Raw genomic sequence first — 20964 nt, forward strand, 5'->3', positions numbered from 1 at the left:
CTGCATTTCATGTGCTGGTGTATTTTCATAGCTCTCTTTTTAATAGTAGTTAATAGTGGGTATTGTCCTAATTCATCTCTGAACAAGTTGTTTGGGGTTGCTCTGTTAACTTTTAAGATGTTTAAAAAAAAATCTGATAGTGATTAAACCAGAAAAACCAAAAAAATTTTTAAAGCTATTTTTAAAGTTTGGGCTCCTAAACATTAGATCACTCGCACCCAAAGCAGTTATTGTAAATGAAATGATCACAGATAATAATTTTGATGTACTCTGCCTGACTATAACCTGGCTTAAACCAAATGAATGAGTCTACTCCACCAAGCTACTGTTATAAACATGAGCCCCGTCATACTGGTCGTGGCAGCGGTGTTGCAACAATATATAGTGATATTCTCAATGTTACTCAGAAAACAGGATACAGGGGGTTTAACTCATTAGAAATAATTCTGCTTAATGTTACACTGTTAGATATGCAAAAGAAATCTCTCCTGTCTCTTGCTCTGGCTACTGTGTATAGACCGCCAGGTCCATATACAGAGTTCCTAAAAGAATTTGCAGATTTCCTCTCAGATCTATTGGTTAATGTTGATAAACTGCTAATTGTCGGAGATTTTAACATTCACGTTGATAATACAAATGATGCGTTAGGACTTGCGTTTACTGACCTAATAAACTCTTTTGGAGTCAAGCAAAACGTCACCGGGCCCACTCATGGTTTTAATCATACACTAGATTCAATTATATCGCATGGAATTGATCTTACTGATATAGATATTGTACCTCAAAGGGATGATGTTACTGATCATTTCCTTGTATTGTGCATGCTGCATATTACTGATATTAGTTATATGGCTCAGCGTTATCGTCCGGGCAGAACTATTGTTCCAGCCACCAAAGACAGATTCACAAGTAACCAGCCTGATTTATCTCAACTGCTCTGTGTACCCATAAATACACATGAACTAGACGAAATGACTAGCAACATGGGCACTATCTTCTCTAATACATTAGAAGCCGTTGCCCCCCTCAAATTGAAAAAGGTTAGAGAAAAACATACTGCGCCATGGTACAACAGTTATACCCATTCTCTCAAGAAAGAAACTCGTAATCTTGAGCGCAAATGGGAGAAAAACTAACTTAGAAGTTTTGCGTGGAAAAATAGTATGTCCAGCTATAGACAGGCTCTAAAAGCTGCCAGGGTAGAGCATATCTGCAAATTCATAGATAATAACCAAAACAATCCAAGGTTCTTATTTAGCACAGTGGCTAGATTAACAAATAAACATACGCCACCCGATCTAAATATTCCCTCACAGGTTAATAGTAATGACTTTATCAATTTCTTTACTGATAAAATAGATAACATCAGAAATACAATATCAAATGTAGATTCTACTGCGTCTAGTATTTCAGCTTCATTCATCGCACCCAAAGAAATACTGCAGTGCTTTACAACTATAAGACAGGAAGAGCTAAATAAACTTATCAGTGCATCTAAACCAACAACGTGTTTATTAGATCCTGTACCCACTAAACTATTGAAAGAGTTGTTACCTGCAGCAGAAGAACCGCTTCTCAATATTATTAACTCATTGTTATCTTTAGGTCACGTCCCAAAACCATTCAAGCTGGCGGTTATTAAGCCTCTTATTAAGAAACCACAACTATTCTAACGAACTGGCAAATTACAGACCCATTTCAAATCTTCCGTTTATGTCTAAAATTTTAGAAAAAGTTGTGTCTGCTCAATTGTGTTCCTACTTGCAAAAAAATTATCTCTATGAAGAATTTCAGTCAGGTTTCAGGCCTCACCATAGTACAGAAACTGCGCTGCGTTCGACACTATAGACCATGATATACTCATATATCGATTACAAAACTATACTGGTATTCAAGGGCAGGCTTTAAGATGGTTTAGATCCTACCTGTCCGATCGCTACCACTTTGTTCATTTAAATGGGGAGTCATCTCAGTTATCACCACTAAAGTATGGAGTACCACAAGGATCTGTCCTAGGTCCTCTGCTATTTTCAATATACATGTTGCCCCTTGGTAATATTATTAGAAAATGTGGGATTAGTTTTCATTGTTATGCTGATGATACTCCACTATATATCTCAACAAGACCAGATGAAACTTCTCAACTATATAAGCTAATAGATTGTGTAAAAAATTTAAAAGATTGGATGACCAATAATTTCCTCCTATTAAATTCAGATAAGACGGATATATTACTTATTGGACCAAAAAACAGTACACAAAATCTCTTGGATTACAATTTGCAACTAGACGGATGCACTGTTACGTCCTCTAAAGTAAAAAATCTGGGTGTTATATTAGACAGCAACTTGTCCTTTGAAAATCATATTTCCCATGTTACAAAAACAGCATTCTTCCATCTTAGAAACATTGCCAAGCTTCGAAACATGCTACCTGTTTCTGATGCAGAAAAGCTAGTTCATGCATTCATGACCTCTAGACTGGACTATTGTAATGCACTGCTAGGTGGTTGTCCTGCATCTTCAATAAACAAGCTACAGATAGTCCAAAATGCAGCGGCTAGAGTTCTTACCAGGTCAAGAAAATATGATCATATTACCACAATTTTACAGTCTCTGCACTGGCTACCTATTAAGTTCTTTATCATTTACAAAATATTATTACTTGCCTATAAGGCCATAAATGGTTTAGCTCCTGCGTACCTAACTCGTCTTCTACCACGCTAAAATCCAACCCGCTCTCTAAGGTCACAAAACTCTGGACTTTTGGTAGTACCTAGGATAGCAAAGTCCACTAAAGGAGGTAGAGCTTTTTCACATTTGGCTCCCAAACTCTGGAATAGCCTTCCTGATAACGTTTGGGGTTCAGACACACTCTCTCTGTTTAAATCTAGATTAAAGACACATCTCTTTAGCCAAGAATTCACATAATGCATCTTACAATCTTGTACTGCAGTTATATCTGATCAAATGTACATTATTATTATTCTTTAGCTTGGGTTGAACAAATAATTTTTGCTTAGATGGAACAGCAGCTATGCTAATTATGTCTATATTTGTTTCTCTGTTTCTGTCACGGGATTAACATCAACAGAAGCTTCAGTCTGGATCCAACCCTTAAATGATTGGAGATGACCAAACACCTGAGAAAAGATAATGCCAACCCCTCAGAGGACCTCAGAGGATGCCAATGCTCAGACAACATACAGAATTACCAAATGTTGCCATAAGTTAAGTATATTAAGGTTCTGAAATATATAAATATATTGTGGAAACTTAATTTCCTGTAGAGCTGCTTTGCAACAATTTGTATCGTAAAAAGCGCTATACAAATAAACTTGAACTTGAAGATGTTTTTACAAATTTGGGTATGCATTATTTAAAGTTCTTCTTTTTCCCATTTAGAGAAATCTTGGGGTTTTAGAGGTCCCCATATCTCACTGCCATATAGTGCAATTGGTTCAATTATGGCATTTAGGATTTTTAGTATTATTATATAGAATTTCGTACTGAAGTGTATTTTTGATCATGTAGAAGACTCTCAGTGCCTTTGCTCTCTCTCTCTCTCTCTCTCTCTCTCTCTCTAGACACACATGCACATAAGTGTGAAAATAGTCATTTGAATACATATGAAGGTTATAAAAAGATTCAAAATACAGTATATTTTATTATAAGATCACTAATTACTGCATTCACTGATTTTGGCAATTCTATGTCATCAACCAGTTTGTGAATGCAAAGATATTTTTGAATTCTTGCACGTGGCAAAACTAATGGCACGACAAGGCTCAAGAAAACCAAACTAATGCATATAAGCATGAATACATAACCTCAAAACATAGGACATTTTAAGCCAACATAGCTAATGTCAGTGGTCTCCAATAGGACAGAAGAAGCACTTTTAAATCAAAATAAATAACATTAAAGCCAAAAAGTTGATAATGCACAAAAATATGTATATAAGTGTGATAGAATCCTTCTGGATGAAATTCACTATATGCATTTCTGTACACTGTTAACCTAGATCAAGTCTGATGGATTGAATGAATTTATTAGCCACCAAATAACAATCTCAGAAGTTGAAGTCGTCATCGGAAGCTTATTTGGTTGTGATTCGGTTGAAAATCTCCTCCCTTTTTGCTTCCTTTCTTCACCCTTCTCTAGAACTCATAAATACACTTTTCTCCTTTTCCTGAACTCAGTTTCATCTGGTCTCCAAGGAAATACAACACCCAACCTCAAATCTCACTGACCTCTCATTCTTGTAGGTAAGTGGGTCTGGAAGTAGATTTAATCAGTGTGAAAAATAGATGAAGATACAGAAGAGAGATATCTGTGAAACCTTTGGTGGTTTTGAGCTAAGGCAATTAGATATAATCTAATGACCAAGAGTTAACAGGCATGACAGTTAGTCTATTCATTTCAATGATTCAATTGTGCATTGTCAGTTGTTCCTTATATAATTATACATAGCACAATGTTACGTTAAAATTGAAAATTCATTTACCATGTGTTGATGAGAGCTCTGTTTTCTGCCTCTGTTTGCATATAGTTTGTGTGAATGACAAAAGAGACATGCTGCTGAACTCTTTGGCAAGTCTAATGAAAGTTTATTCATGCCTTTAAAACATGAGAATCACACTATATACGACTCATTGTTTCGCAACAGTGTCCCTGAATTGATAATCCACGAAAAATACATTTGTAATTAGTTATTTTGTAGCTTTCCTGTCCGCCACTAAATGGAAATTATTTGTTGCACTGACGTCAGAGCTCTAAAGCCACATGCCTCAAAAACTCATCGTTCTCATTCAGTTCTTCTTCTTTTTTTCACCCATCAAATTTATAACATAAACATATCTGGTTAAAGTCAAATTTTCTTTCTTATTTTGGGATGCTGATTCCAGAAATAGTGCTCTAGTGCATCACTTTCTCATAAAATGATACATTTCATAGTATTTTTAAGGTGAAGAAGCATTGTATTATCCAAAACATCTGACATTTTGTTATTTTGAGAAGTGCATTAAAGCTGATGTGTGTATGTCATTTGAAAAAGTTTTAAGTTTTAATTGATAATTTGAACTGAGCATCATCAAATTAGGTAATATTATGTCTTTTTGGAAAAAGTATTCTTCAAGATATAATAACATTTTTGTTATTAGGGACTCAACAAACGTTCATAATTGTAAATGTAAATGAGGTAAATATTCTGTGTTGGGAAATAACTCAATTTGATTTTCAAATGGAAGAGGGAAGCTCTACAACTTGGTTTTTACAAGCTATGTCACATGTCCTAAGGTCCTGGTCTTGATGATGCTGTGGAAAATGAAGCTCTGTTTCCATGACCAAAAGGAAAATCAGTGCAAAATACTTTACAAACAGAACATTTCCATGTCGGAATGAAATTTGGATGCACTGTAGAGATTTGAATGAGTCTTGTCAACATTTATTTTGCTGGCATTTGCATTGGGACTCAAGTAGTCCTCACGCCTAAAACGACTGTAAGACTCGCCAGCAAATCATCTTCTGTGTGCTTCTTTTATGTTTTTGTTTGTTTAAGGAGCTTAGAATATGGATAAGGCAGGAGAATCTGATTTGGATGATTTGGAAACGGTGGAATATCTGGAGGATATGGAGGATATGGAGGATATAGAGGCTATGAAAGCCATTGAAGCTTATGAATCTGCTCCACCCTACCCAGGCCACCCAGCAGATTACATAGGAAAAGACATGACCCACAACCCAGGATACAATTCACCTCCATATCCAAATATTAATATGGCATACACCTCGTACCCAGAGCCGGGAGTTAATCCAAACTTTCAGGGAGGTATGTTTGTTCAGTTGAATAGGTTGCTTATAAACGTCTTATTATGCTCTATTATTGGCACATATTGAATCCACAATTCGGTGATAATATAGATTACATTACTTATGGCACCAACTAACTAACTAACTTACTAACTAAATAAATACATACATACATGTATACATACAGACATCAATACTTACTTTTTTCCCCTTATTGAGAAGAAAATAATCTATGACCATTAAAACAGTCACTAGGAAACACTAAATCACTGTTTAAAATTTGTGTGCTGAACATGATAGATGACGTTACTAAAAAGTAACAATAATTTTAAATTGTAGAAATTAAACAACTGTCCCTTAATTGAGAAGATAATAAGCTATCGTGTCTGTTAAGAAGCAAATTGCATACGTAATAGATTTGAACTGGATATAAACACACATATACATCTGTGGTAACTCATTATTAATGAGAAGGCGTGGCCATTACATTATAAAACACAAGCACTTGAGTCATCGCTTGATCATATCAGACACTCAAATGTGAATCTTCATGTTCTACTGTATAGGCTACTTGGTGTTAAAGACTAGTTCACTCTAAATTCAACAGCAGCTTTCTAATATTTGAAATGTTGGCACTGAATATGCAAGGCATCTGCTTCTTGTTTCTGCTCCTCCTGCCCTCATATGTTGATGGGTTAAAAAAATGAGAACAATAAATATGTTTTCATTGTGTAAAATTATTATAATCATGTCTTTTTACTCAAAATAACATTTTAATCACATGATATTTGAAAGATATTTGAATTTTGAAAGACAATATGTAGCTTCTGTCAGTGACAGCTTTTAATGCTTCAAAATCTTTTTCTAAAGCTCCAAATCAAGGGATATATCCTCAAATTAACAGTAAGTTGCCGTTTTTAACTATCAAACAGTAGAAAAGCTAATGAATTAATACCAATCACTGGTATTAGTGCAATGTAAAATATTTAAAAATATATTTTTTAAGGTCCAAACCCCGGGATGTATCCTCAAGCTAACAGTAAGTACAGTTTTCAATTATCAATTTAGACAGTTATTTTAATCCTCAAAATGGCTCAATACTCAATTCTATTTTTTGAATTTATTATCAGTCACTGATATTAGTGCAATACCACCCTTTTTAAATCTTTTTCCAAAGGTCCAGGGATGTATACAGGGATGTATCCTCAAGCTACCAGTAAGTTTTCAGCTATCGTTCTCAGACACTCATTAGGCAAGCTTCAATAACAACCAAAAATGAAATTTCTGAAATCATTTGCTCACTCTGATGTTGTTCAAAACACATTTAACTTTGGTTTAACTTGGTCCCTCCAACCAAGTCCAGGCAACCAAAACTTAGAAGCTCCAAAAAGGACATAAAGGCATTATAAAAACAAATCCCTACAAATCGAGCAGTTTCATCCAAGTCTTTTGAAAACATATGATTACTTTATATGATGAATAGATGTAGCTTTTATTTACATCCTTTTTGGAATATACAAAGCGATCATATCTCTTCACAAGCCTTTGATTAAACCACTCAATTAATTACTCAATTCACAATTCCGTTTGCGACACCTTTATGACCTTTTTAGATCAAGTTTTGGTTACCTGGATTTTCAACGGAGGGACAGAAACCTCTCAGGTTTCATTAAAAATATCTTAATTTGTGTTTTGAAGACCAAATGTGTTTGGAATGATATGAGAGTGAGTAAATTATGATCATTTTCATTTTTGGGTGAACTAACTCTTTAAAACTACTACTACACTCCATTGGAAGTCATATGTGAGTAATTCAACTCGATATCTCAAACTTTCAAAAGCAATTCCACGGCCTGATTTTCAAATAATGACATAGAAAAAGAAAAATGGCAAAGCTACTGTTTAAATTGTTCACCTGCCAATACAATTTCTCCTAGCAACCAAAATGAGAAGGATAAATGATGCTACACAATGGCAGAATGGAAGCTTTTCTTTTTATCTGGATCATGTGTTGTGTTTATGTGCATTACAGCCGTAACAACCACAGTGATGCTTCCCAGCCTGCGTGATTTACCCGCTCAAACCATGTGCCCTCACTGTAAGCACCAGGTGATCACTATAACAGATCACTACTCTGGACTCATGGCCTGGCTGGCCTGTGGCTGTCTTGCCCTCATCGGGTAAGCTTTTTCCTTAAACTTGATAATTTCATAAAACTTACTACACTCTCTTAAAAAAAAAGGGTTGGTTCCATGAAGAACCTTTAACATCCTTTTCATTACACAAAAGGTTCTTTATAGTGGAAAAAGGTTCTTTAAATTTTAAAAATATTCTTCACACACACACAAAAAAATATTTTAAGAACGGTTCATTAAAAGGTTCTTCTATGGCATCACTGTGAAAAACCTCTTTTGGAACCTTTATTTTTTTAAGTGCCTTCACACAGCTAAGTTAAGACCACTCGGTGCCTGCTTAAAATCCAGTGTAAATATACAATAGACTACATCATGCCTGTGCCACCTTTACAGTGTAAATTTGCCATTTGTCTCCCTTTTTAGACAAAAAAAAATTGAGGTTGTAAATAAAACAAAGATTATTGAAGCACATTTTACAATAAAATAAATACTAGTCTTTCTACTGAAGAATTTACTTTCTACTTAAGTATTACTTGCTATTTTTTTGTAATTAATTGTAAAATGTGCTAACATTTTGGGAGTGGAAATTGTTTACACACCACTTTGTTTTCAATGTAGGCTTGTTGAGTTTCAGTGGGACATGTAAATGTAAATAAAAAGTTATGTAAATTATATTTTGTCTTGTAATACTGCAAGCAGACAGCAAGAGCCTAGAGTTAGAGAGGAATAGAAGCAGTCAATAGGGCAGACAGTGATTGATTACGTCTGATGCCTCTTTTGCAGGTGCTGGCCGTGTTGTCTAGCACCTTTCTGGATGGATTCATGTAAAGATGTTGAGCATCGCTGCCCAAACTGCAACAACATCTTGTCTTTCTACAAGCGCCTGTGATCTGGATTCAAACATGTCCCTCTTAGTCTTGATTTGAAAGGGATCTAATGGGTATACGACAAAGGAATGTGTCTGAATTTCATTTCACAATGCACTTAGCCCATGCGCCATTAAATTCATTACACAGATGATTTCAAATAATTTCAGAAATAATTATTACTTAACCGAATGCAACTATTACAACGCATGTAGTAAGACTATATGGTAAGTGTTTACATTGTATGTAATATTTATTAACATATTTATGGATATAAATATTGTATGAAATAGAATATCAAATAACTGTTTTAAAACTTTACATTCAGCTTCTTTCAGAACTCTGCCTGTAAATGTAGATCACAATTATGTCTCAGATATATACTGTCTTAAATTTTTTATGTATCCTAAGCATGAACTTTTAAAGCAAACTAAAGTTAACTTACATTGCTTTGATGTCAGTCTGATGATAGGTTAATAAATGTTAATAAATGTTGAATTTGTATAATTTACAAGCTCATAATGTAACACGTGTTGTTATAACACCCATTTCTCTTCACCGCTTAGCTTCAACATTTCATATCTAGCCTTTCTTAAATGAAGGGTGTCAGGGTTAGCAGCTGTTATTATTATTAAGTGATGCTTGTTAGATGGTTCAAAGAAATCAAACTAAATATATTGTTCCTAAAATGAATTAGTGAATCTTATTGAAGTTAACAGTTCAACAGTCATTTTGATTCTGACCAATTATCTGTTGTTCAGTTTCCTGTAATTTCAACTCTTTTCCCCAGTGAGAATTACAGGGCAGCCTTAATGAATAATTTGATCACATTCACATCATTACATAAATTCTCAATTAATGAATGTTTCTTGATTTCAAGGGGCAAAAGAGGCTGAAATGCTTTGTAATTTGGGCTTTGTAAAATTGTGGAACAACTGTTTCATTGAGGATTCATATGTAAAATTCAATCTAATTTGTACATTATTTTCTCTGTAAATCCTACAACCAGTGAGAATAATTTGTCAGCAATGTAGTATCTAAAATCAATTTACATTCTATATTAAAAAATATTCTACAACTGTGTGCCTGCAATCTGTACAAGAACCAATAGAGGGCGTAATAAACTACAGATGGTTACCATATTAATTATATATATATATATATATATATATATACTTAAAAAACAAACAAAAATTAGAAATTAATTCAAAGGATAATAAAATCACTTGTTAAAAGTGAAATCAAAAATTTAAAATAAGCTGAAATAATAAAATCACTAAAAATTAAATGAAGATTAATTATAGAAATATTTAACTAATAATCTAAACCAAATAAAACGGTGAAAGCACAAAAAAATGACTAAAACTCAAATGAAAATGGAAAAAAGAGAGCTGATTCCAAATATCAATAAATACTATGGTAAAATAACACAAACAAGGCAGCAGCTTTTATATTAAACAAGGTTAGTATTAAACAAAAAAGCAATGAATTTTGTCTCCAAATAAAGCCAGGTTTTGCTCAAACTCACCTGTCAATACTCTAAGGGTGTTCAGGCTTGATCACTTTAAAAGAACCAAACTCAAGACTTTCAACTTTACTAAATTTCTTTAACATAGCTTGATGAGCCCAAAGTATGAGAGTGTCTTTCTTTTGAACCATGCAGCGCATGCAGACAGTATAAGCCCAATAAGCCACACTACAATTTTTATTTTATTTAAATTAATTGCCTGCCAAGAATGTATGTTGCACAATAAGTGATTACAATTTAAATACTGTATCTGTAGTATAACTATTAGTATGAATTATAATGATGAGCCTCACATCATCAGCTTTCAATTTAACCAGCTGACTAAAAAACTGTCTTCAAATCCCAAACTATGAAAATTATTACTCGGCATAGTCCGCAAGGAAATTTTATCAACCGTTTTGGTGCCACATAAAACCATTACGATGGAAGGAGTGAAAGAGAAATGGCGGGGAGAGGCTGTGTGTGTTTGAGCCGTAAGGGGAATGGTGGCCACCACTCTGCCGCTTGCAATACTAATTAATCAAACTGTGTCAGGGAGAGAGGTGTAGAAAGGCGTGAGGTGAGAGAGATTACTGTGCCAGAAGACTCACACTGCTGAACCGCATGAACCCAGTGAACCAGACTCACGCCGACTGATGCTGTACGAGCTGAAGAAAAAGCACAGGTGGCGTTAAAGCACATGAGTGTTGAACGCCATCATGATGTACTTAAGAGGTACTGTAACTCAAGGGAGGACAACAAAGACTTCTAATGTCTTCCTATAGCAGATATCCTTTTGAAACTTATTTAGCATACGCTATCTATATTTTTAAAAAATAGGCAAAAAAAAAGTTTTTTTGGTGTTGATGGTTCCATGAAGAACCTTTGAAATCCATGGAGACCTTTTCATGGCACGAAAGGTTCTTTAGAGTGGAAAGACTGTTAGATTATTAAAAAATGGCTCTTTAAAGAACTGTGGTTCTATTATGGCATCACTATGAAAAACCCCTATTGGAGGTTTTAGAAAGTACAAACAACAGCAACCACTCACATTTCCAGAAGTCTTTGTTCTAGAGGTTTTTCCTTTCACTTATTTGCTCCACACAGACTTCAAAAAGTCTCCATCTTCTCAGATTTTTTGTTCTTCCGAGAAATAATATCCAGTATTCTCATGTGCCTCCTCTAGACTTTCAGAAGAAATCTCGAAATGTGCTCAGATTTGCCAAGATGACAAAGTCTGCCATCAAAAGACAGAGATCTCGGTATGAACTAAAATCCTTCGTCAAATACTTCTGAGATCAAATGTCTATTCATTTTATAGCACTAACCACTGTAAGAAATAAATCCATTAAAAAATAAATAAATAAAATAAAAACTAAGACTGGGAGCTCATCATCTGGGACATTATCTATTAATTTTATGGACATTTCCGTTAACTCAAAACAATGCAATATAAAATTCAAAACAGGTAAAACGCTGGTAAATAATACTGCAAATTCCTTCAAATACAGTACAATGTGCCCTATTTTTACTTTTTTACCTATTTTTTTTATTACATTGTAATTATCATTGGAATATATTTTACAAGAAAATATCATTTCAGTCTTTCTACTTTAAAATTTAAGTGTGTACTTGTTATTTTTTTTTTATTTACTAGTAGAATTCAATTTTACAGTGAAAACAACTGGTGTAGGATTTACTTTAAAACGGTTTTCACTTAGAAATTACACTAAAAGAAACAGTACCGCACTAAATTAATTTTGAAGTTGAAAGAAAAACCTTTTTTTTCTTCTTTTTTTGTGTACTTTTGCTCACATTTTAGGAAAAACATCTGAGGCAAAGTTACCTACATGAATCAGAACCATTGTCTCCTGAGCCATGAAAGGTGAACATATGAGCTATAAACGTTCCTCCAGGCAAGCTCACAGGTGTCTGTGCATCTGCTGCACGTGTTCATCGGCAGACAGGTGCTGCAGGCTCACCGCGGGGAACAGGAGGGAAAGGCGGCCCTTCTGACTGATATCCCATCAATGAACATCCATTTATGTCTCCCGATTCAGAAAATGAATCAAACGAAAAGCTGGAGGGGAGACATTCAGGGCTCTGTTTAGAGCTTCAAATCTGTCTGACAAACCCCACACCACTTCACTTTGTAGGAATGACAAAGGCAAAAATGGCCCATTTAGCTTTGATTAGTGGTGTTAAGCATCACTATTAATATTGCTCTGAGCAAGGATTTGAACACATCCATTTAAAATGATGCATTTTGCACCAATTTACCTAGCTAGATGAACAAGCTATATCGTCAACAACAAAAGATAAGTGATATGTTTTTCCTCCCTTTTAAGGCAAGACACTAAGTGAAACTTTTTTTTCATGCATTAGTCAGTTTTGGGCTATTTTGCCAATGTTTATTTTATTACAGTTTTTATCAGCTTGTGTCTGTATATTTAAATTACAATACATACCTTTAAAGGCAATTTTTTTCATACAAAACCCAAGGAATCTAAAAATCTTTACCTCTAATATGTCAACAAAAATTCAACAATAAATTTGAACCTGGCTTTATTCAATGGTCAGATTTCTTTCCTGGAAATCTCTGCAAATTATAGCATAATTTTTAAAAACAATTCTTAATGTACTGTAATTAAGGTACTGGAAAAAGTATGCTAATATCTATTTTTATCTATTTTTTTTACCCCACATCTTTAGGGTCTTGTCTTAAGAATTGATCAGCTTATTTATTTTGCTTATAATATTTGCATTTAGTGTTGGGTAAAATGCCTGCATTTATTTCTAAGGACGATAAAGAAAGTACAGTGAGGTGAGCCAGAACATGACACAGTACTGCTCTCTTCCCTTTTAATAAATATAACATGTCCTCTTCTTCCTCCATCCCTCGCTCTGTCTTTGATGTTAAACCGGACCTCGAAAACAAGGGTCCTTTAAAACAAACGCCTTTCATGCCTGGCTAGTGTCAGATATAATCACTCTATAATCAAGCCTTATTTCATCCCTCAAAGCGTTGCATTGCCGGGGCCTTGCATGTGGCCAGAGGGACGCGCGGCTCAAAGAAAACCCCCCGGGGGACATGAAACGCTGCGTACGGAGCTGCACTGTTTTAACTGTAACATCCTCACATGTGGGAGGTGGTGACCTTTAGCTTGCTCCTTTCATAGAGAGGGATGAGGAGCAGCACAGAGGTCTACTGCAACTGTAAATAACATCCACATGATAAAACGCACACACAATACTAATACCTTCACATGTACTGTACTGTACAGGTGCTGAGATAATATTATGCAAGACGGAAATGAAATGACATTCGGACCCAACCATCTGTGCTAATATATACAGTCGTGGTCATAATTATTGGCACCCTTGGTAAATATGATCAAAGAAGGCTGTGGAAATTAATCTGCATTGTTAATCCTTTTGATCTTTTATTTGAAAAATTCACAAAAGTCTAATCTTTCATTAGATAAGAATTTAAAATGGGAGGAAATATCATTATGAAATAAATGTTTTTCTCTAATACACATTGGCCACAATTAACGGCACCCTTTTATTCAATACTTTTTGAAACCTCAATTTGCCAGTTTATCAGCTCTAAATGTTCTCTTATAATGCCTGATGAGGTTAGAGAACACCTGACAAGAGATCAGAGACTGTTCCTTCATCCAGAATCACTCCAGACCCTTTAGATTCACTACAGGGTTCTGGTCAGAGGACTGGAATGGCCAGCAGAAGCTTGGTTTTGTGCTCAGTGACCCATTTTTGTGTTGTTTTTGAGGTTTGTGTTTGGTTTATTGTACGGTTGGAAGATACAAACATGGCCCATTATAATATTTCTAACAGAGACAGTCACTTATTGATATTTATCTGTTGGTATTTGATAGAATCCATGATGCTATGTGTCTAAACAATATGTCCAGGACCTCCAGCAGAAATATAGGCCCACAACATCAAAAATACAGCAGTATATTTCTTTGTACACATGGGGTACTTTTTATCCCTGTGTTCACCAAACCCATCTTGAGTGTTTGCTGCTAAAAAAGCTTTTTTTGTTGTTGTTTCATCTGACCATAGAAGCCAGTGCCATTTGAAGTTCCAGTCGTGTCTGATAACTGAATATGCTGGAGATTGTTTTTCGATGAGTGAGGAGAATTATTCTTGAAACCCTCCCAAACAACATGTGGTGATGTAGGTGCTGTTTGACTGTTTATTTTAAAGGTTTTCTGACCCCAAAACTCAACCTTTCTCTACAATTCTCCAGCTGTGGTCCTTGGAGAGTCTTTAGCCACTCAAACTCTCCTTCTCACCGTGCATTAGGACGATATAGATACACGTCCTCTTCCAGGCAGATTCATAACATTTTCTGTTGATTGGAAATTCTTAATTATTGCCCTGATGGTGGAAATGGGAATTTTCACCGCTCTAGCTCTTTTCTTAAAGCCACTTCACTAATTTGTGAAGCTCAATTATCTTTTGCTGCACATCAGAAATATATTCTTTGTTTTTTTTCATTGTGATGCATGATTAAGGGAATCTGGACTTTGTTTTGCCTCCTATTTATATTTCTGTGAAACAGGAAGCCATAGCTGGATAATGTCATGTTCATAATCACCCTGGAGTGCTCAAAATTGTAAATATGAATGGGAATATACTTCAGAGATATTTTACTCATAAGAATTTCTAGGGGTACCAATAATTGTGTCCAACATGTATTTGAGAAAAACATTTATTTCATAATGAGATTTTCCCCCGTTTTCAATTGTTTTAGTTCAATGAAAGGTTAGGTTATTGTGATATAAAAAAAAAAAAGATCAAAAGGATTAATAATGCAGGTTTATTTTCAGAGCCTTCTTTGATCATATTTACCAAGGGTGCCAATAATTCTGACCACGACTGTATACACAAAGTAAATGAACAACGCTCCACCAACTCTTCATGTAATTGTTCATTTGCACTTATTATTCAATATGTCAATTACAAGTAATGCATATTGTAGCACATTGTAGTATAGAAAATATATCAAATACTAGATTCTGTAAAAAAAAAAAAGAAAAAAAAGAAAACTCACCAGCATGATACTATGGTGATTGCTACGGAGCAGTCCTGGGTAGTAACTGATTACATGTAATCTGGTGTATGTACATGTACATGTAATGAAGTACTTGTACTTAAATTATATTACATTGTAAAATACTTGTAGACTACAGTTACTTTTCTATGGATTTTATATTACATATTATTCAGACAATAGCAATAAATTATTCATAAGTTCCTGATTCTCTCTAAATCTCATTTTTCATCTTTTATATTTTACTTTCTAAAATAGCCGACCGCTAAAGAGCCAATTAACAAAGAAACTACAAATTGTAAGACCAGAACTTAAATAAAAAGTTATAAAATAATCCAAAACACAACACAAACATGTAAACAAGCTCAAGTCTCTATTTTTAGGCACTCTAGATATGGTTTTGGAACCTCATTCAACTGCTACTGACTAACACAAGCAAGTAGTAAATCATCCAGCCATTTCATTCTGAGGCAGTCTGACCATCCAAACCTAGAGAGATCAAGCTTAAGGGTTAGAAAATCAGATATAATCAGACGAGAGCTCTGAAAAGTAAACAAAGCTGCTTCTATAACCTTGCAGCTCTGACCTCCTTAATGCCTCACTCTGAACACCAATAAACCACACGATCGGATGTGAAAGACTACGGCAAATAGAAGAAGTGAGAGAAGAGATTATTCAAAGATAAATGCAAATACAGCTTGTAATTAAGGGATAATGTAGATTTAGAGATAATATTTGCCTCTGAGATCTGATTTACAGATTTTCATTACATCATCTATGAACGTTTTACTAAGTAGTTTTACTAAGTCTGCGGTTTTCCGGTGCAATTGTGCAACGTTTACACTATTGCCACATATTGTTTTTCAGTCCGGAGGATAAAGCGATCTCCCCACCCCCCAGAACAGAGTTTTGACTTTGGGGAAAACTATGGAAAAAGTGCGATTGGGCTAGTTTTGATTAGCAATCTAGCTTGTTTTGTTTCACAGACCTGGAAACCCTGTTACGAACGTCAATAGCACAAATACAAAGTGTCAAAAATGTTTGCGTCCATTTACACTGCACACAACCCTGGGTTCATGTTTTTAAACATCAAATAAAGCAATGTTACACAGATTTGAAATTCGGGTTGTCATAATTTTTAACCCTTGTTTTCGGAATGTTAACCACAAATCAAATTGCAGTGCCAAAGGTATATAGTGTGAAATAATATCATTCACAAAGAACATGTCTTGGCATCCAAAAACATGAGACGCAACGTTCAGGAATGGTTTTTAAAAAAGTGGAGTGCAGAATGCCTCCTCCGCCATGTTGCAGTCAAATAAAACAGTTGCCATGCCAACTAACTACTGTAAACCAAAAACTTGTAATGCTTCCCCTAGCTCCGGGGTCTTCTTATTGGTCCACTGTTTAGGAACTGACACTGATGAGCGGCACTGCATTGAAATTGAAATTCAAAAGACATGAGATACAAGACGCATCTCTCAACTGTAATTTTATGAAGCTGAGAGTCCTTTTAACAATGTCCTTATGTTTCTGGACCTTGAACGTGGTAGTTCCCTTGCTGTCTATAGAGGGTCATCTCTCGGATTTCATCAAAAACATCTTCATTGTGAAGGCTCACGTCTTCTGGACTGTTGACAAAAAGCACCTGTTTAACCCATTGTAAGGCTTGGAGGGGCCAGGGCAATTTTTAATATAACTCAGAATAGATTCGTATGAAAGAAGAAAGTTTACACCAGGGATTCTTTGAGGGTGAGTAAAACACAGGCTAATTTTCATTTTTGGGTGAACTAACCCTTTAAGGTTGCACCATCCAGTTTGGTACAGAAAACCCAACAACAATGAAAACGAATGTTTATTCATGCTGGAATATATGGGTCACATTGCATATACAAGGCCTCTTAGACAAGGCTTTTTGTCTAGGAGGGCTCCCTGGCACTACTGTTACTATTGGGCCCTGTGAATATGAATGCCTCCAAATCTCTGGTGTGACTTTAAATGCAGACCGTGAGCCAAAAACTCATCACCAAACACCAATGACTTCTACATGGACAAAAGTATTGGGACACCCCCTTCTTTAGAACAGAAAAAGGCATTTCCAAAACTGCGTCAAAAAAGATGGAAACATAATTCATGTATTTAAAAATTGTATTTCCATCTCTGTTGTAACAGTTTTGAAAGTGTCTAAAATGACTGTACCCATATGTACAAGTCATTGGTGTTTGCTGATGAGTTTTTGGCTCAAGGTCTGTGTGGCGAGGGGGGCGTGGTTCAGCGGAGTCTGCAGTGGGAGAGAGCATTGGGAGACGAGCGGGGAGAAAGTAGGTCAAGTGCAAAATGATGAACACCTGTGTCTGATTGCAGTGATTGGCGTGGAGAGACCGCTTAAGAAGCTGCAGGGAGCTTCACAAGGCTGAGAGAGACCAGACGGAGACTCGTGTGCTGTGCCTACCTGGCGGATCTGGAGAAGTGCTCGAAGCTGCGTATTGAAAAGTTGAGCTTTTGAGAACTGTGCCATTGTGGCAACCTTTGTTTTATATTTTTCGTTATTGAATAAAGACACACGAGTCTCTTACTCCAACCTTGCCCTCTTTCTTCCTTACCCTGAGCTAGGACTGTATCACAGTCTGCCTTTAAAGTCACACCAGAAGTGTTCAGCTGGGATTGGGTCTTGGCTACTACTACTATACGACTAGAAAAATCTTTGGCCGTGGGCAGCCCTAAATTTTAATCCAGTCCTTTCTTCTACAACTCTTCCAGCTGTGCTGAAGGCATGCTCACTTCTATTGTCACTGGCGGGGACTCCAAACACCATCTCGTGTTGTTTCTACCAGCCTGACAAAAAAAAAAAAAAAATGCACAGATGATTTATTAACAAAGGTGTTACACAGGCATTTGATGCGGAGTGAGAATGGTTTGAATATTCATGATAATCTCAATTTTCACTTTCTATTACTGTGAATGCTTAGGGAAAGAACAGGAATGGTGAAGAAAAGGTGGGAGGGGCCGCTTGGAGGTAACTGGCCCTGCCTACAACACAGTCATTATACAGACAAATGAATATTACATATCTTTAAAACGGAAAGCATAAAGCTAGTCACTTTTTGTTTACTCTTCTTTGAATTTTCAGTCTATATATCATTGTTTCCGGTGTATCACAATAATGCATCGTGTCATTGCGTTCATGATCAGACATAGTGCTGTATCAGCACCCTTATTTGTGCATATTTTATTTTTAGAAGACGTGATATGTGCGCACTGTACAGATATGGTGTTGGTTCATGTTTGGAGCATGAGAGAATTTAAAATATGAATGAAACACGCTTGCTCCGGTCCGGATATGAACTATGACCTGCCCAGTGAATGTTGTAAAACTCGTCATGGCGTTCAGTGCAGAAACTGCTCTCTCATGCTCGCTCCATGTGTTTTTACATATTAAATATTCTTATGGTCATGCTTACAGAAATGAATGGGCAGCACAGGAGCTAGTTTATCAGATCTGAATTCTCTGCTGCATGCCTCATGCAGTGCAGTGATTGGGTCATAAGAGTTCGTTCAAATGAATAATACTGAGAAAAGCTTTGAGAACTGATGACGTAGACGCATACTCTCCAGCCATGCCCGCCAATTACCACTGCAAATTAATGCATATATGTCACATTTCGCGACGTTGTTTCAACTTTGCTCCAAAAATGAAAAAATATCCACTTTTCTCTTAATAATAGACATAATGAGTGCTATTGTTGTTATCACTGATGTGCAACCTGTTCATATTATGTTAACATCTTAAAAAATGTGTTTTAGGGTTTCATGACATTTTAACAATCACAGAAACTTTCAGATGTGTTAACTGAAGTGAAGAACAGAAAAGCATTTTCAGTGGTACAGTGCGAAACTTGAATTCGCAGGATTAATAAAGTGTAAAACATGGGGGAAAAAATAACCAAAATTATGTTAATCCATGGTTTAGAATGAGACGGGGTTAACAAATGTAAATAATAAAAAAAAAAAAACAGTTTTGTCAAATGCACAAATAAATGCACATGGTTCAGTCTCTCTTTGAAGGTTTATTGGTGGCCTTCACTCAGGTTCAATAAATGTCAGCTTGACTTTGTTGTTTTGTAGATGCATCCTCAGATTAAGCAGCTTTTGTCCATGGTTTTAAAACACTGTATTTATTCAGACACGGCTCACATAGATCAAGGCCACAGGGAGAGAGACGAGCAGTACAGAGCCCGAGAGACAGAATACATTAAACAATCATTAATACCGCACTAACTAGCAATAAAGGGAGATGCGAGGAGATGAATGGTTTAATAAACACTTCTGAAGGTTTAGGGATTAAGGTTTGACACGCCTCCTTTTTAATAAAGGGAAATAGAAACCGTCCAACCCTTCCTGAGGGTTTATTTGATTTTTTTGATGTTTTTGAAAGAATGGTATTAATGAGAGAAGCAGATGGCAAAGTGTTTGAAGTGCAAAGCTCGTCGTGATCACGTCACACGGACTCAACAAAACGGAGCTCTTAATTTCTCTCTGCATATTCATGCAGTGTACTGCTTTTGAAATTGATATGTGAATCAGGAAGAGCCCTGGAAATCCCTAAATATGCACCGACACAACCATGAGTTAATTAATGTGCAGTCGCAGTGTCTGACAAATGCCTAATGTGTCTTTTGAAACAGCAGATCTGGTCCCTGTCATGATGACACTGCAGACTGAACCCAAAGAACACAAAGTCCCAACAAATGCAGGCTGTGTGCTCAATTTATTATAAATATTCATAATAATCCCGGTCATCTCACAATGTGAAGCAAAAATCAATTCCATGAGTTCACATTATTTATCCATTTCTTTCTTTAATCAAGTACTCCAGCAGGGGCTCGAATCGAGCTTGCACCCCTTCATTATTTACATCCACATCTATGCATTTGGAAAATGCTTTTATACAAACCAACTTTTGCCTCATTGAAGGTATAGCCTACATTCTGTCAATGCATGCATCTCATGGGGATTAAACCAATAACCTTGCCAACAACATTTAGTGTTTACACTTGAATTCAACAAACAATTACAAAAATTCACCATATAAAGACGTCTGGATAGATAACTTAACAAATGGCCAAACAAATAGAACAGCCTTAGCGTTTTAGATTCCCCTTATGAAAAAGAAGTTATTTCAAGTGTTCTATTAGTATACTTCTTTTAAACTAAAAAATAGGAAAGTATACTTTTAGTCTACTTTTCTCAGAAATTGGCTTTATGTACTTCTCAGAAATATACTTTAAGTATACCTGACTTATACTTAGAAAAAGTCTAAATATATTTGAGCTATACTTGTGCTCCTAGAACCCGTGTTTTATATGATAGGGGGCACTAGTACACATCTTCTTTAGAGAATTTCCAAAAACACAAGTGAAGAAGAAACCAAAACAACAGATGCTTCTACATGTAATCTAACACGATCATCAGACATAAAACAGCATCAAAACTGTGTAACGTTATAGAATAAAATTTCACCTATGAAGAGGTAATAATGACTGTCAAGCTTTGGGGTGTTGAT

At 35.6% G+C, this 20964-nt stretch overlaps 1 protein-coding gene across 1 annotated transcript; it reads left to right on the forward strand.

The window, feature by feature from the left end:
* The first annotated feature begins 4035 nt into the window (after nt 1–4035).
* On the forward strand, nt 4036–9887 carry LOC306865069 (uncharacterized protein). Its single transcript, XM_079409433.1, has 7 exons — nt 4036–4267; nt 5560–5829; nt 6681–6713; nt 6817–6849; nt 6988–7026; nt 7843–7990; nt 8729–9887. Exons 2-7 carry the CDS (start codon nt 5571–5573, stop codon nt 8832–8834), a joined length of 618 nt encoding a protein of 205 aa, XP_079265559.1. The 5' UTR covers nt 4036–4267; nt 5560–5570; the 3' UTR covers nt 8835–9887.
* The last annotated feature ends 11077 nt before the right edge of the window (nt 9888–20964 follow it).

This window comes from Barbus barbus (genome assembly GCF_936440315.1).
Source record: "Barbus barbus genome assembly, chromosome: 4".
Taxonomy (NCBI): domain Eukaryota; kingdom Metazoa; phylum Chordata; class Actinopteri; order Cypriniformes; family Cyprinidae; genus Barbus; species Barbus barbus.